Raw genomic sequence first — 17,672 nt, 5'->3', positions numbered from 1 at the left:
TGAAGACATTAATTTCAAGGGCCAAGAAAAATACCAAAAATGAAGACAATTTCATTATCCAGATAAATGAGAAACTCTTCTTCACAGTTCTCTTGTATAATAACATGAGACTAAGATCGACAAAATATCACCTTTAATTCTTGGGAAATGGTTTTATACTGATTCATGTTTTATTTCATCACTGTTTTAACTTTGTTGAAGTTTAAAGTAAAAGAGAAAATTATTGCTTTTTGGTAGACTACCTTATAGTTTTTGGGGTGATCATACTGGGTATTCTTACTATATGAAATGGTAGTCAAAGAAAGTATAAAAAGTTTGAATAAGGTAATATGTTTCAGGTGTAAACAAAATGTTTTTTATTTTAAATGAATGTTTAGCAGTGATAGTTTCTGATTAACCATTTTTTCCCCTAAGTCTCAGTTTTGGGGAACAGAGAGACACTTTGTTATATATTTATTATAGATTTCCTTTTGTGAACACAAAGATGATGGTATTGGTGGTATGACCATTAGTAAAGAAACTGAAAACAATGTTTGCATGGTTTTTAATTGTCAGACTAATAAATTTTTTGGTTTACAGACTCTTTCATTCATTACTTGCTTTGGAGAAGATTATTGGAGATTCTGCATTTCTTCTTATTTTGAAAAACAAACCCATGTTCGAGTCTTACTCATCTGATCCCCTCCTAGAGATGGTTAGTTGATCTCTTTTATTGTCATCATAAAAATTTATGATTCTTTAGTTCTTGGATTAGAAAATGGAATGAGAAATGATATTGAATGAAAAATTATATCGAACTCAAATGATTACTTTGCACATTATTTAAAAGAATTTATCACTTGATACAATTTAACTGCATATTCTTCTTTTCTATAAGTGTATCTGCACTTTGTTTCTAATATGTATTTTGTTCTGACTAGATCTTAGACTGAAAAATAACACCATGAACTTATTTCAAGTTAAAAAATATAGATTTTTAGAACACTTTTAAGGTATATTGAAAGGCAGTTGTACAATGTAATTAGTTATTCTGTTTGGCTAAATTAGAAACCTCTTCATATTTGAATTTTTTTAAGTCCTGAACCTCTTCTTCTTCTTCTTCCTTCTCTTCTTCCTCCTCCTCTTTTCTTCTTCTTCTTCTAGTTGTAGTTGGATATAACACATTTATTTATTTATTTATTTTTATGTGATGCTGAGAATCAAACCCATCGCCTCACACATGCTAGGCAAGTGCTCTACCACTGAGCTACAACACCACCCCCTTTAACTGTTCTTGATAACCTTGAGGTTTGAATGGTATTCTGGTTTCTAGATAAGTCCATTGAATGCTATGTGCAATACTTAAGTATATTAGCAGTAGAATAGTGTTAAAAGGATTATGAGCTATTAGCCTCAGCCCTGGTTGTATGGTCCTTGAAAAAGTTACTTAACTTTTATGGGCCCTCATTGATTTATCGGTAAAATAGATGGTAATGTATGTCTTGCCTTGTCTGTCGTTAGGATCAGAAAAACTATTATAACAAAGTGTTCTGAAAGGTAGAACATGCTGTTCTGCAGCAGGAAAGACAGAATATGATTGAGTATAACCCTCTTTTAACTTCACTTAGATATTTTTATTTTAATCACTTATTTATTTTTGAAGTACTAGAATTGAACCTGGGGCACTCTACCACTGAGCTACATCCCTAGCCTTTTTTATTTTGAGATAGTGTCTTGCTAAGTTGCCCAGGCTGATGTCAAACTTGCCATCCCCCCTAGGTGCTGGGATTATAGGCATGTACCACTGCATCTCACATCAGATATTTTTAAATTAAAATTTGTTTATCATTAGACTCTATGATGAATATTGGGTTTTTGAATTTTATATGTAATTTGAGTTTACACATCTGGAATCAGAGATGCAGCTGTAATATTTTTATAGACTGCTACTTGTAATCAAGCAATGATCATACATTTTCATTTTAAAGTAAAAGTTATAAGAAATGGACATATATTTCTTACAGATATGAAACATATGATAAAGAAGTAAAATAGTAAATCTTTTTGCAGAATTTTGTCTAGAATTCTGATTTGGTTCCTAAGTGGAATGACTCATTGTGTACTCTAGCTGTGATCATGTATGTTGTGCTTGAAGTCTGAACATATTTGTGTGCAAATGCATATACATATTCATAGATTATTTACTTTGAATTTTGATGTACATTATGTAGCTTGAGACAAATTTCTTTTTCCTGTTGTACCCTTTTAAAGATGTTTGCATAGTACTATTGCATGGCTGATTTTGTTTTAAAAATAAAATAAATTATTTTTCACTTTTATAGAGTTCAATACAAAAATCACAAGATTCTCTGCCACAAAACCATGTAATAAAACCAAGTATACAGGAGCCAAGGTAAATTTGTAATTTCTTATAAATTTTTACCGTTTTTCTGACTGATTTTTTTTTTTTTGGCTTTCATGCTTTGGTTTTTAGACAGCATGTATTTTGAGTTAATATTCAATTTAATCAATTCATTAATTTCCAAATTTCTGTTTGAAGAAATATATTTTCTTCCTTGACTCTTTCATGTTTAATTCTAGTAGCTAACACAGTGGTTGATACATTGCTAAATAAACTACTAGAAGAATATTTTTCTAAACTATAAAGTATGGTGTGTAGCTTGTGATTAAAAAATGCCCTTTGTAATTTTGATTACTTTCGATTATATCCTTTCATGATTAACCTTTCATGTCGTTTACTGGTTTCTATTAATCCCTAATCCTACTTTTGTTTTTATATATATACATAGACATGTATATATATACATAGACATGTATATATATATATATATATATATATATATATATATATATATAATATATATATATATAAATTATATATTAATATTATTGTTATATGTGTTAATATTACATGTTATTATTATTGTATATATTAAAATGCTGTCAGTTTTCCTTCTATAAATTGTTCACTAGAAAACTGTCATTTTGTTAGTCAGACTGCTTTGTTTTTAGCAACGTTAACTTATGCTAAACAAAGTGGTAAATTTGTTTATTAACAAAAACTAGGGCATTTAATTGGTGGCTACCTCTGATTTATAGAGAAGTGTGCTCTGTTTTTATTAGTCATTCTTTCACCACCAAGGTACCTATTTTTAATGGCTAAATATTATTCTGTCATGCAGTGCATCCGGACATGTAGCATGTTTTGTAGTGTAACTCTTTACCGTCTTAATTGAGGAATTGTCACCTCTTTAAAAATCGAAGAATAAAAAAATAATTTTGAAGAGTTCATGATTTTAATTAACTATGCTTTATTAAAAATAAATGGAATGAAATTATTAGATTATATTTGCAACTGCTAGTAAAGTTGGGGTTTTGGTTAAGAATAGACTAATGCCTTAGTGGTCTAATTTTTTTCAGTAGAGATTTAAGACTTATACAGCTTAGACCTTAGAATAAGAGAAGTGATTTTTAGTAATTCTAACATTATCAGCAACATTACTGAAGTCTTAAAGCTTTCAGGCTGCAAGGTCATTGGATGAAAAAATAATGACACTGAAAGAAAGACCAATAATAAAATTTTAAAATATATCCTTAATTTTTAACTAAGCAATGTTTAATACATTTGAGGTTTTATGTCTGTATTATATTCCTAATAATCTAGAGTGTTGGTAGCCTATTTGGCTTTAGACAATCCTCCTATTAACTTTTTCTTTTTTTATGTTTTGTTGAGGGAAAGATCTTTTGATTTGCTTCCTGAAAGAATAATAAATACTTACTCTAAGTTATTTACACTCTATCTCTATCTCTTATTTTTGTTCTAGATACTTATTGGTGTGGGTGGGATGAGGTGGGCTGGGGTCAAAATGGGTCAAAGAAAGAAATATATTCCTGTAATTTTTTCCTTCCTTTAATGTTCTAACCTTCACCAGCAATAATTGATAATTTATCCTTAGTTATGTTACAGGGAGAAATTCAGAAAATTATGGTATAATTAAGGAAACATTATCTTTGAACCTTAGTATGGAGGAGTTTTAATTATAGATAAACAAATAGAGTTCTAAAGGTTATTAGTAAAATAATTGCTTTTTAATATTTTTTTGTAAAACAGTTTGTGTTCAAATAATGTTCTTCCTCTTATTATTTTTTTCCTAGTACTTTTCTATCAAATGTCAGTGCCATTTTCACAATTAGGTAAATTGGGGATCCTTCTGATTGTCAGATTCTTATTTTTATGTATTTTGTCCATTTTGTACTTGAGAACTTTATTAATAGAAGTTTTTATTTTTGGTTATAAAATCTACATTTAACTTATTAGCCACAAATTACTTTCATTACTGATTGTTTAGGAAAATCAGTGAAGAATAATGATAGTGACCTTTCAAATGGAATGTGTGCTGCACATTAAATAATTACTGATCTCAGTTATTATTTAGAGATTTTAGAAGTATGGCTGTGAGTCTTTCTCATATTCTTCTTAATTCTTCCATAATGCTCAAGGGCTTAGCTTTATTTTAATTATAAATATAGTTTTTATTTAAGCATCAAATTATTAACCTAAATAAACCATGTATTCACAATGACAGAGATATTCTTCCCAGGAGGGTGAAAATTTGGAGGGATTTGTAAAATATCTTATTTTTGTTAATATAAAGCACAAATATAGTATAAAACAGATAAATAGGTCATGTGAGGTATTAAAACTATGTGGTGATTGATTAGAAAGCATACAGTTTGAAACAAGTCCTTAGTGATAATGTAAAAAAGATTGAGAAACACTAATTTAAACCCATAGGATTTAAATAGGTATAAATTATTTTATCATGGCATTGGCAACATTAATTATAGCTATAACCTAGTATAATATACATCTTTGTATTTAGTTCACTAGGTTATGTGAGCTATGTAATGTGTGAATTTTATAGTTTTTGTGTAAAATACACAGTTACTATTAAGAGTTAAAGTTAGGGCCCCTTGAGCAAGTCATAAATTGTCTAGCTGTAAAGAATCCTTAAACATAGTAGATGTTTTTGTTTCTTTACATTCATAATTTTCTACAGACACTGTTTACAAACAACTTAATAGAAAGACTTGCAAGATTGGGGACTTGGAAGAATTTAACTTTTAAGTAGAAAATTTGTCTTGGTTTGATTTGCTACTGTAACACAATACCAGGCTAAGTAATTTATAGTGTTCAGAAATGCATTTGGCTTATGGTATTGAAGCCCGAAAAGTTGAGATGGAGAGGCTGCATCTGGCAATGGCTTTCTGGCTGTATCATTCCTAGGTGGAAGGTGAAATGGCAGGAGAGCCTGCCAAAGAAAGAGGGTGGGGGAAGGTCTAAACCCATCATTTTATCAGGAACTCACTGGCAAGCTAACTAACCTGCTCTTGTGATAACCATTAATTCATTTATGTTGGGGGGCAGAGGCCTCGGGACCTAATCACCTTTTAAAGGTCTCACCTCTCAATATTGTTGCATTGGGGATTAAGTTTCCAATACATGAACATTGCAGGGGGTTGGGGGTAGGGGCACGTTTAAAACATAGCAAGCTGTTTCAGTTTGAGATTAATTTGTTCAAACTACTATTATAAATTTGCTTTTAAGTGCTTTTAATTTTTAGTAAGGTATTTGTTGGAAAGCTCTTCTATGCATCTATCTTTTTCTCCCTCCTTCCCTCTTTCCGTCCTCTCTCCCTCCATCTGTCCTGCCAAGAAAAGAGATTAACTTGAAAAGAAACCTATTACACTGTGAAGACACAATGAAAGTCAATGTTTTCTGGGCTTGGGGTGACTTCAGATATCAACCAGATATAAAAAGTATTTAATTTCATAAAAGGCACTCTATGCCCTAATGCCATTTGCTTATTGAATGATTCTACCTTATTGACCTCCCAGCACTTAAAACTTAATTTCCTCTGATTTTCTTCATATATGCCTTTTGACTAATCTTGATTAATAGAATTACTGTCTTTTTGGTTGTCTCAGTTCTGTAACCCTAGAACTCACTTTGACCTCTGCCTTCTGTTCTTAAATTTCTCCAATTGGAGTCTTTGGATTTTACTCCCATTCATCTCTGATATCCATACTCTTTTTCCTATTACTCTTTGGCTTTGCTTGGCCTATTGTAGTGGCTTCTTGCCCTTTTTGTGTTCAGTTTCTCTATGACCCTCATTATTATGTGTAATTATTAGACGAATCTACCCCAAAGCAGACCTCTGAGAAAGTTATTTTTTTGTCTCAGTATTCTCCAGGGACTTATTGCCTATTGAAGAAAGTGTGACCTGATAATCAAATGTTTTAGTAGTCTATTGCCTAAGCAGACTATCCCAAAACTTAATGCCTTCAATACAGTTTACTATCTCTCCTGGAATTCTGTAGAATTGCTGGCCAGTTCTTGCTTAGGGTCTCTCATACTGTTACAGTCAATTACAGATTGGGAATGGAATTTCCCAAATGCTTAACAGGGCTGGGTCCAAGAGGACTCTCTCCCATTGCTGAATGTTGCTGCTGCTCATTGGCTGAGTTGAGTTGAACTGTCAACTACCTGTGCTCACACGTGGCCTCTTCATATGATGTGGCTTCCTTAACTGTGGTGGCACTTTCCGAGAATGAGGTCCAAGAGTTAGATACCTGAGAGTTTTCTGGGTAGAAACTTCAAGGCTTCTTAGGACCTCACATGGAAGTCCTAGAGGTCATTTCTACTACTTCTTTTGGTCAAGGAATTCACTAAGGTTAGCCAAGATACAAGGGGAAGGGAATTATTCTCTATTTCTTGGTGTGCGGAACATGTATAAAAAGCAGAGGGACTAATGACAGTCATCCTTGGAGACTGTCACAGGTGAACCACTGGCTACCAGGATTCCTATTTTTCCCATGTGCAAAAAAAATTCAGTCTCCTTCCAAGATGCCCATCCATTATGATGGTGGCCCCAAATTTTCATCTAAATTGGGGCTAGCCCTTGATGCTAGCTTAATTCTGCCAGTGTAATTATTTGAAGTTAATCCCACTAGATTGTAAACTCCTTGAGGGTAGAAACTATTCCTTTCATTTATTTCTACCAGTATGCCTGTGGTATTACATTCAACATAGTAAGAATTCAATATAAAGATTTTTTGGAATACATTTAATTATTGATTGAAGAGAATATGAAGTTTTAGACACCAGATATGCATAGTATGTGGCTCATAGTGTGTGTGAAAATGTGGCATCTGGTATATGTTCTCCCTAGATGATATTTGGAGGTTGGGTGCCAAAAGTGCTTCCTAGTGAATGAACTTATTAATACTACCTTCAAATAAAATAAATTGCAAATCAGTAGAACTTTGAATTTGTAGAGGTACATATTTGAGATTTAAAATGTTTAGGTTTCATCTAAACATCATTGCATTCTTATAGAATATCATCAAGATATCATATTGAGGGTTTCTTAATCATGAGGGCTGCAAAAGGTATTCCCAAATAGCTGATTGAGTTGACTTCAGACTAGTTTTAACACATGACTTTTGTTGTTGTTATTGACATGTGGAGTATTTGTTCAATCCTGCATTTTTTTTTATTTTTAGTGTTAATTTAATTATCTATTAGTATAATGAGATTCAAGGTTTCAGATGATTTTGTTTTTCTTTGTTGTCATTGTCATCACTGCATTTGTAAATCAAGTAAAAATGTATCTGAGAAGGTATCTATACTGTATCGAAACAGTTGCTTAAATGTAAGTTTTAAATGAAGAAACCAAGCTCAAAACCTTATTTTTGTTGTTTGGAAATGGAATTTGTAGGAAAACAGAATTATAACCACTCAGATTCTGGCAACTTTATTATAACATACATTTGGTAGAAGCATTTGTAGCCTAAGAATGAAACTGAAATTCCACGACTTGAACCAAGGCAGCTCTGGTCTGACAAAGGAGTCTGATAACAAGAGTTGTAAATATGCAGAAAGAGCTTACCTAGTGCTTGGCTGTAGGTAGGTGAAAGAGTGCTAGCAGTGATAATTAGTGTAAGAACTGCGCTGTTGCTCCTGGCTTATAATGGTTTGCCCTGAAATCTTACCATTTACTAGAAACTATTATGGAAATGGCTTCACATTGATTAGCTGAAAAATAAGTGTATAAAGTCAGGAAGATAAAGGGTTTTATTTCTTGAAAATGATGTTCTGGAGGGCTGGGGTTGTGGCTCAGTGTTAGAGCTACTTGCCTACCTTGGACAAGGCTGTGGGTTCAATGCCCAGCACCACAAACAAACCCAGAAATGATGGGCTGCATTTAAAAATTATCCCAAGGAAATTTAAGGTGATAATAAAAAACATGATTTGACTAGGAATTGATACCCTAGATCCTCAACAGGTTCTATTTTTCTGAACTCCTGAAACTTCTTACCTTTAAATCTGCTGTAAAAATTTTTATTTGTTGGAGAATTGCTAATTGTTAATGCTAAAGACCCTTAAAAACATAAAATCTGAGCTAATCTAGTCTAGGTCTATGTTGGCAGTAATGGTATAATGAGTTTATGAATTTATATTGAATTTAGGGGGAGAGCTCATAAACTCTTTTGTGAGATGGTTTTCTGTTTAATCATAATTTGATTATAAAAAGTATTTGTCTATATTATTTTGCATTATATCTCTATTATATTTTGTTAAATTTAACTTTTTCAAGATACAGTTTGATTAATTCTCTGATGATCTAGAGGCATATTTCACCCTGTTTGTAATCTATTGGAATATTTTTAGAAATATTTTTTCCTAAAAGACTGAATAGAATAGCTGGACTCAGTGGCACATGCCTGTGAATCCCAGCTAGTAGGGAGGATGAGGCAGAAGGTTGCAAGTTTGAGGCAAGCATGGGCAATTTATCAAGACCCTGTCTCAATAATTTAGAAAAAAAAAATTGATAAATAATTAAAAAAAAAAAAAAAGAGCTAGAGATGTAGCTCAGTGTTAGAGCAAACCGGAGTTCAACCCTCTGTTCTGGGGCAAGGGTAGATGAGGGTCAGATGATAAACAACAACAAAAAAAAAGTACCACAAACTAGGTGGCTTAAATCAGAGAAATGTATTGTCTCACAGCTCTGGAGTTCAGAAGGTGGAAATTAAGGTGGCATCAGGACGGGTTCCTCTGTGACTGCGAGGGAGAATCTGTTCAATGCTTCTGTACTAGCTTCTAGTAGCCTCAGGCATGCCTTAGCTGTAGATGCTATTCTCCCTGTGACTTGACATCTTCTTTGCTCTGTGCTCTGTTTAGTTTCTGGAATTTTTTTGAGGATGCCAGTTATATTAGATTAAGACCTATCCTAGCCAGGCACAGTGGCATATACCTGTAATTCCAGATACTGAGGAGACTAAGAAGGAAAATTGCAAGTTCAAGGACACCCTGGGCAACTTAGCAAGACTCTGTCTCAATATAAAACATAAAAAACACTGTGGGTATAGCTCAGTTGTAGAATAACTGGGTTCAATCCCCAGGACCATAAATAAATAAATAAATAAATAAATAGCTGAATATATAAATAAATAAAAACCAAAAAATAAAAAGGACCAAATAGAACATAGTGTATTGTTTAAGTCTAAGAAGTTTCTAAGAAAATTGAAAGTACCTTCAACATGATGAGTTGATTTTATATTTAAAGTTCTTTGCATTGACTAGTCTTTTGATGTGGTTTAGCAATCATGTCTGGGTAGGCAACATAAAGTAACCTTACCTGGTGTTTTCCATTTTAAATTAATCATTCACAGGTTTTTCACTTGACCTAATTTTTAGAGAAATATAAAATTCTTTGGAGGATGAAATGAACAGGAAAGACTATATCTCTTTCACTGTGTTCTCTCCACGCTTATCATTTCTATATATTTTGTGTCATCAGGAATCATGAACATTAATTCCTAAAACACTGTTTCAACCTTACATTGACTTATGTGAAATAATACCTATTTTATTAAAAAAAAAAACAGATTTCCAGTTTACATGATGACTGACTAGGAACCCTAAGACTGACTTAATTTCCCATTAAAGCATATATGAAACAGAAGATGATGAACAATCATGGGACCTCTGAAACCTTGGATTGACAATCAACATACCCCAGTTGTGATTATCGTATCAGTTATTTATCTCTGAATCAGGTTTTTATTGTTATTTTCCCCTTATAATTTTTTTTTAATTAAACTGATGAGTTATATAAAAAGACCTCTTTTTACAAAGTTGACTACTTTGGAAAGATTCAACAAAGGTGAGTCACTGATCAATATTGGTGAGACAACTGCAAAAAGATGTGGAAAGAAATCATAAAAATGTAGAAACAATCCTCAGATTGCTTAATATTCACAAGTTTAAGTTCTCACTCTATATGTGGAGAAACCTAAGCTTAAAACCACAGATGATTCATCATGTTTTTGGTTATGCAAAAAATAGGACAAAAACTCCAATTAGTTGTTCCATTGTCTAAGTTGTCCCATAAGAATTATTCTTACATCAGTAGATTAGAGTATCATGTACATTTGTACAGTGTTGACAGTAGTTGGTACTTAATGATTTCCTACTTTAACTTTTATTTCCAGGTCAGTTTTAACTCTCATTGAACAGATCTGTTGCCAGCCCTGATTACATTGACAAGAGGGCTTTCACTGCATATTTTGCAATGAATTTGGAGACTGAATCTACCAGATATAAAGTAGTTAGAAACAAGTGAGAAATGATGGTAGATCACCAATCTAGAGAAGTATTTGCTCAAGGAAATTTCAGTTGATGGTGGCATCATGGGCCATATTACTGTGATATTCTTTGTTGAAGAGAGAAACTTTCCTTGTGTTCAAAACCATCAGAGCTGATGTCGAGGATTGAATACCAGTCAGGCACAGCCATCTTGGATGTGGGCCTTTTGGGAATTTGCAGTCAGTCTGAATCTATGCATGTGAGCTTATTATTACTCTTTTCTCTGTCACTGCATCTTCTTTATATCCTTCATGGTGTTATTAAACAAACTGGTTATTTTATTTATTCCTTGTTGTCCATCTTCCTTACTAAAATATTAGCTCCATGAGGACAGTGGACTTGTTTGCGTTTGAATTCCCTGGCAAGTATTTGGCACACTGGTAATGCTCAACAAATTATTTGTCAAATAAACTAACTCTAGATAAGAAAGGGACTTCAACTAATGCCAAAATTAATAACCCAAGGGTACCTTTAGTAAACACAGGGCCTGGGTGGATGTCTACTTCTATGAGGACAAATGAATGGAAAGTAATTGTAGGAAACTTTGTGTGAAAGCTCTACAGAATGACAAGAAAACAGGGGTAATGTGAAGACTCAGAAAAACAACTTTCTTTTAAAAATGATCTATTAGTATTACTGAGGCCAGAAAAAGAAAGAAAATATAGTTTGAATTCATTATCTCTAAGAAGTACACATCAGAGAACATAAAGCTGAAAAGTTGGCAAGTATGTGGGAAAAAGAGAGAAGTGAGATAAGGAAAGATAATTGGGCAAACAATAACAATATCTTCACTAGGTATATGGATGATTGAAGCTGGTGTTGTGAAAGGGTATGTCCATGACATGAAAAAGAGCCCATGAAATGCTGTTTTAAGAATGGAGAAAAAAGGAAGGTGAATGGAAACAATGAGGAAGACAACCATAGATGTGGAATACAAGATTCCAACAAAAGAGTTACATTTATTTTAGGAAAAAAATACAGTAAAGGCAATGAGTAAAGGTATAATTGATGAAAACGTTTCCAACCAGAGGCCTCACTTTCCTCATGGAAAGGGCCATGTTATAGAGAGTATAAATGAAGAGTCACGTCCTAGAGCACTTAGTAACTTAGTTCAGTTCAAAGGTGTCCAGGTGAAGATGTGTAGTGTACAATATGGAACAAAGATGTTTAAGGCTTCTCTATGATAATACTAAAATTTGAATCATTTTATATTCAAAGTTTTCTTTTTTCCTTTTTTTTTTTTTTTTTTTGTAGTGCTGAGGATTGAACCCAGGGTTTTATGCATGTTAGGCAAACTCAACCAGTAAGCTACATCCCCAGCACCTCCAAGTTATCTTTCCTATGTGAAGACCACAAAAAGATATTTTCAAGTATCAAAACACTTAGACAATGTGCCATTTCTTCCTTTTTAAAAATAAATTTTAAAATATTTCTTGATAAAATCAACTTAGCTAACTGAGGATAAATCAAGATTTAGAATTTAAAAATGAATTTAAAGGGCATTGGAGGACTGAGGTTGTAGCTCAGTGGTAGAGCACTTGCCTAGTGCATGTGAAGCACTGGGTTTGATCCTCAGTACCACATGAAAATAAATAAATAAAACAAAAGTATAAAAATATATTTAAAAAAAGGGCATTGGAAGCCATTTAATTGAAAGATATCCAAAGTGGTGTTGTAAATTTTATCACCAACTTGAAGGTAGTCCATCTAGTTTTGATAGTCTTTAAAATGTAGAAGTAGTTTGTTCACAGTATTTTTATAAAGTCTGTAGCTTCAGATTGTGTTAACACCTGAAGGAGATGAAGAGGCAGGAGCATGTAGAAGATCCTCAATAATTGTGTTGCTCTAGGAATTTTGAACAAATGCCAGCTTCTGGTGAGAGTGATAACTTCCTACTCCATTGCCATCATTTACTATCAATGCACTGTTAGATATGCTGAGAAAGTCTCCAAATCCAGTGGGAAAATAAAGATTCTGTATAGCTTTGTGTCATTTCGGTTTAGGTATTACCATTAAATGAGTTATGAAAAATCTTTTGTTTTTTTCAGAGATTTTTATATTTCACAGAATAGAGATGGTAGATCTGTAAAGTAATGGTTTAGGAGAATTGTGAAATTGCATAAAACAATTAGCAAATTCCCTAAAATAGATAAAATACAGCAGAAACCAACCTGACTCTTTTGAATGGCATTGAATTGTAACTGCTATCCATGTTTGAGTCTTCTGATTTTCTTCTTGTCTGGATTCCTATCCCTTTACAAAGTCTGTTGGAAAGTATCTGAGTCTCAAGAATTGCTGCTTAAGCAGTACTCACTCTTCACCCTTTGCACCATATACCCTAAAACACAGAGATTTAGGAATTGACTTTAAAACTTGGAAGAGGTCCTTTTCTTGACTCTACCTAGTATACCTGGCTTCTTGGCTGAACTTTAAACTTTTTGATTATCACAATCTATTATTTAGTTTATTTTAAATTTCTTTTTTTAAAATATTTTTTATTGGTTGTTCAAAACATTACAAAGCTCATGATATATCATCTTTCATACATTTGACTCAATTGGGAATTTCTTATTCCATTTTTGCACCTCCTGAAATATTTTTTACAATTCTTTTATTAGAAAGTTTAAAGTTTATTGTAGTTTGCTTTAAACAATATAATTGCATATTAAGTACATTTTTTATTGTCATTTAAAAGTTTGAAGAAAATGTTTGTCAATAGGCTACTCAGAACCACCCATTGATTTTTAAGTGAGGTACAGTTTGGGATTTGCCTTCTTAATGCTTTCAAGGCATGGTGTTCATTCTTTTCATCAAGTTCACGTGAAATTTAAAAGAATCTTCTTTCCTCAGTCTTATTGTTAGTCAGCTGTGATTTTGTTCCTAGGTACAAAATTATTTTAGATTTTTTTGTGTGGAAGTGATTAAACAGATTGCACTTAAAATGATTGTTTTATTTCTTGAAAAACAATGACAAAGTAGAGAACACCTGCTAAATTGCCTGGTTAGTTTATGTTTTAATTGTTTTTTTATTTTGCATACTTTAGTCAAGATTTCCTTAACTAGCTGTGTGGATCTAGTTTATCATTACTATCATTAGTATTATGCAGTGAGTTAAATTTTTACATTTTTAGTTGTGTGATTTGTCTGATGAAATTAAAGTGTTTTGTATGGGACTTACAACCTCTTGAAATTCAGTGACTATCATCAGGGAAGTGCAGAAGGAGAGGGAAAATTGTGTCTATCTATATATGTAGAATTATATAAGATGTTTTGATACTTTATGAAGGCAGAATTAGCATGAGGACTACCACCTGTAATCCAGGAAAGAGTACTGTAATTGTTAGTTAAAATATTTGGAATTACATGACTTCCTTGAACCTAAGAAAAACTTTTGAGAAGGAGATGAGATAGTATAGTCTGCCAGATAATATAAATTTTGAATGTTTCTTCAGTTTTAGCTGGAGTGCCAATTTTTTCACCACTAGTTAAAGTTATATCACGCACTATGAAAGTGTTCCAGTTAATTAAATATCTGGAATATGAGTGATTTTTAAAGTGCTTTTTATTGGGGCGGGAGATTATTGATGATTATATGAGAGAAATCCTCCCTGGTCATTTGTTTTTTTCCAATCTCTTGAAAACTTAGTTCTCTATCCAGTTTCTACCTTCTTTGGAACTACTTCTCCTAGTGTCCATCGTGTCTCCTGAAATTGCTAACACAAAACTAATTAACTGAAAGCAGTTCCGAGCATAGACTAAAGTGATGTGGCATATTTCAAAGTCTTCTCTTCTTCTGAACCAGATTTTTTTTCCTTCTAAATGCAGATTAATAAAGCGTGCACTACAAGAGGAACAAGGAAAAGGATTTTAGTGAAGGTATCCTGATCCTGAAAAAGTCAGGAAGGGCTTCAAGCCCATCTTGGACTTCAGAGCACTTCACAACTTTGTGGTAAAAGAAAAATTTTAAATAGGGCCTTTGGCCTTACTTATTTCATCCTTATTTGGAGAGTAGCTTTATTTTATTTTATTTTGTTTAGGCAAGAAAATCATATACAACATTGGGCTGCTTTTCAAAGTAAAACATACCTGGATTTCAGATTTGTTTTAGATATTAATTTTTACCCAAAGTCATATAGGTGGTTGGTTGGCTTGTGTGTTTTCCTTCGAAATGTGCTCTTTATCCCTTGTGACATTGTGTTTACATTCACTGTGAGTGATGTTTTCTCTAGTGTTCTCTATCTTCATTCGGTTCATTGGGTTGTGTAGTAGGGAATCTTTTCTTGGACCAATGTTGTTTCTAAGAGTGTTTTGAAAATAGAAAGTGTTTGGTGTTTTGTTATCATATTTTTACCACTTGCATGATGGCTCACTAACATGAAGAGATGTGGTACCAATAAAAGTTGTTGTGTTCTCCTCTATTCACCTGGAAACCTTGCTCAAAATAGATTTCATTTGTCAACAGAAATATACCCAGTGGAAATGAATGTATTTGCCATTTCTGTGTTTTACAACGAAACAACCTTATTTTACTGTGTTAACTTTTAAGGTCTTTTTTATTTGTGAAAATCATTCTGTTTATGTGTACTATATGTTCTCCCAAGTTAAAGCATTTTATTCATTGGAGAAATGAAATTTTCTTCCAGTAGATGAAAATTACATTTTGATTGAAAATCATTCCTTATGCAGTCACCCATAAATATAATGTCTTTCACTGTCTTTTCAGAAAATAGCTACAGATGTGATTTCTGAATTGACAAGAAAATAGAACATCTTAATGTTTTAGGTAAAACAGATGGTATTTTGTTTTAGGAGAAACTCTTTCAGTGAAAGTAACTTAATTGTTGATAAGACTCCTGGAGTCAGCCAAATTATGTACAATCTTTCTGTCTGTTTTCTTTTTTATTGCTTTAGTATCAAGTTTTAGAATACATAGAAAGAAATACTTCTTTTGAAAGGAATATTTGTACTTTTAGTTGACTTAGTATTTTCTGTTGTGCACTGGATGTAGTTCAAAGATTTTTCAGTCCATTTCTTTTTACAGAAGTTGTTAGACTACATGTTGATTCTACTTTGGTCACATTTCGGGTTTTAGAAACATTTTTTTACAATGTGGAGAAACCCTGAAATTTGCTGTACTTTTCATGGTTAAAAGTTTATAGTATTGAGTTGTATTTTTTGTTACAGATTGCGATGACATTTATAATAATAACTCATTTTTTTGCCATTGAGCTTTGGGGCAGATCTCACATCTCTGTCAGATGCCTAAAAGGAACACAATATTGTAAAGGGACCCCTGCATTGAGAATTAGGGGACTGATTCTAGGCCCATTGCTATCACTAACCAGCATCATGTTTTTGAAACTTCAGTTCACTTGCAGTAGGTCTTAGGAAAGGTGGAGGTTGAGATAGGTGATCTCCACAACCATGCCCTGTTAAAGTATGTAGCATTTTTAAAGCATTCATTGAATAGAAAGCTCAACTCTTAAAAATAACTTAGTACATCCAAAAATTGGTTCATGGAACCAAGAAATTATTAGTGAGTATCATTAGTGAGTATTACAAAATGAAGACCTGTTATATAATAATTTTTCTCTTACCACCTCTTATAAAAAGTAGGAATTTACTGAAGGAACTGCTTGTGTTTCATCCCAGAAACCAGGAGAAATAGCATAATCTTCATCCCTTTATAGAACCTCTTTTGATCCAGTCTTGTCACTGCTTTAGTGAATGCTGCTGGGGTAGGTATAGAGCAATCTGAAGAGGGATGTGGAGAGGTGAGAGGATTCTGAGTGTGCAGATGGTACATCTTCTCTGGCACATACATCCTGAGAAGTTCACCTACTGTGGGACAGCAGGCCACCTTCCCTGCCACCAAGCTACCTTGGAGCTTTACTGGAGTTTGAATCGTGGATTTACCACTTGAATGATTATACAACTGAGATAATCTGAAGGGTGAAGAACTACCCTTCATATCTATAAGATGCCCATGATTTTAGAACTTCATAGGGTAATTACAGACTCAAAACAAGTTAATTCAAGTAAAGCTCTTACTGTATTCTTAGCATTGTACTGAAGGCTCATTAAGTGCTAACTGTTGGTGGTGGTATTGTTATTACTGAAACATCTGAAAAATTCTACTGTCAAATTTATTTATCGTTAAAAGTAACAAAAAATGTTCCTTTAATACACTGTGTTTGATTTATTGCTTTGTTTATATTAGTGATATGAATAAACAGAATTCTTTACCTAAGTAATATTTTAAAATAGAGCTTTCTAGAATACTCAGTATTTCATATTATTCATTCATTACTTAAACTGGAACTTTTATTAGTACTATTTAATGGAATTATTGAATTTGAGAAGAGCAAAGTATCTGCAGGAATCATTTAGTTGACAGCATGGTAGTTTTAGAAGGTATCATGTTATTGTCTTGTGAAGGGGCAGATTTATATTTGCATTGGGTCACACATGCAGTGTGCTCATTTACCTTCCTTTTGAATCTTATCCTTAGACATGACTCCACAGGATGATAAATTCATAATATCAACTTTTAGGAGTTATTTCTCCTAAATATATAGAAAAATGATGAAATCAACTTTCATGTATTAGGAAGATCACATAACATTTATACACTAAATGAGGCAAATTCCTAGTTTTCACTCCTGATAAAAAACGTATTCTGTACTGTAAGATTGAACTTTATTCTTATTAGATCAGGCCATACTTATTTCTGTGTCAACTGGAGACTTCCAGAAACCATCATTTTTAGTTTTTCCCCTTGCACATATAAATTTTGATATCTAACAAATGAAGAAAAGTATGATTATTGGTGTATAGTTTCTAGAAGGGGTTTTATGGGAAAACAAACATTTCCTGTTAAAGAAGGCATATTTTATAGGAATAGAAAAATTTTAAACTTGAAGGTCTTGGAATTGTGAAAAACTTTGTGCATATATGCATC

General features: G+C 32.7%; 1 protein-coding gene across 1 annotated transcript in view; it reads left to right on the top strand.

Annotated features, from left to right (window-relative positions):
* Positions 1-17,672, top strand: part of Man2a1 (mannosidase alpha class 2A member 1) — a 163,234-nt gene that overhangs the window by 87,836 nt on the left and 57,726 nt on the right. Inside the window, exons 11-12 of the mRNA XM_027927552.2 lie at positions 580-694; positions 2,322-2,392. Coding sequence (XP_027783353.2) covers positions 580-694; positions 2,322-2,392 — 186 coding nt within the window. The remainder of the gene's footprint in view (positions 1-579; positions 695-2,321; positions 2,393-17,672) is intronic.

Source organism: Marmota flaviventris, chromosome 5, assembly GCF_047511675.1.
Source record: "Marmota flaviventris isolate mMarFla1 chromosome 5, mMarFla1.hap1, whole genome shotgun sequence".
Classification (NCBI taxonomy): Eukaryota; Metazoa; Chordata; class Mammalia; order Rodentia; family Sciuridae; genus Marmota; species Marmota flaviventris.
The sequence above is the reverse complement of the archived record's forward strand: the minus strand, read 5'-3'. Positions and strand labels throughout refer to the sequence as shown.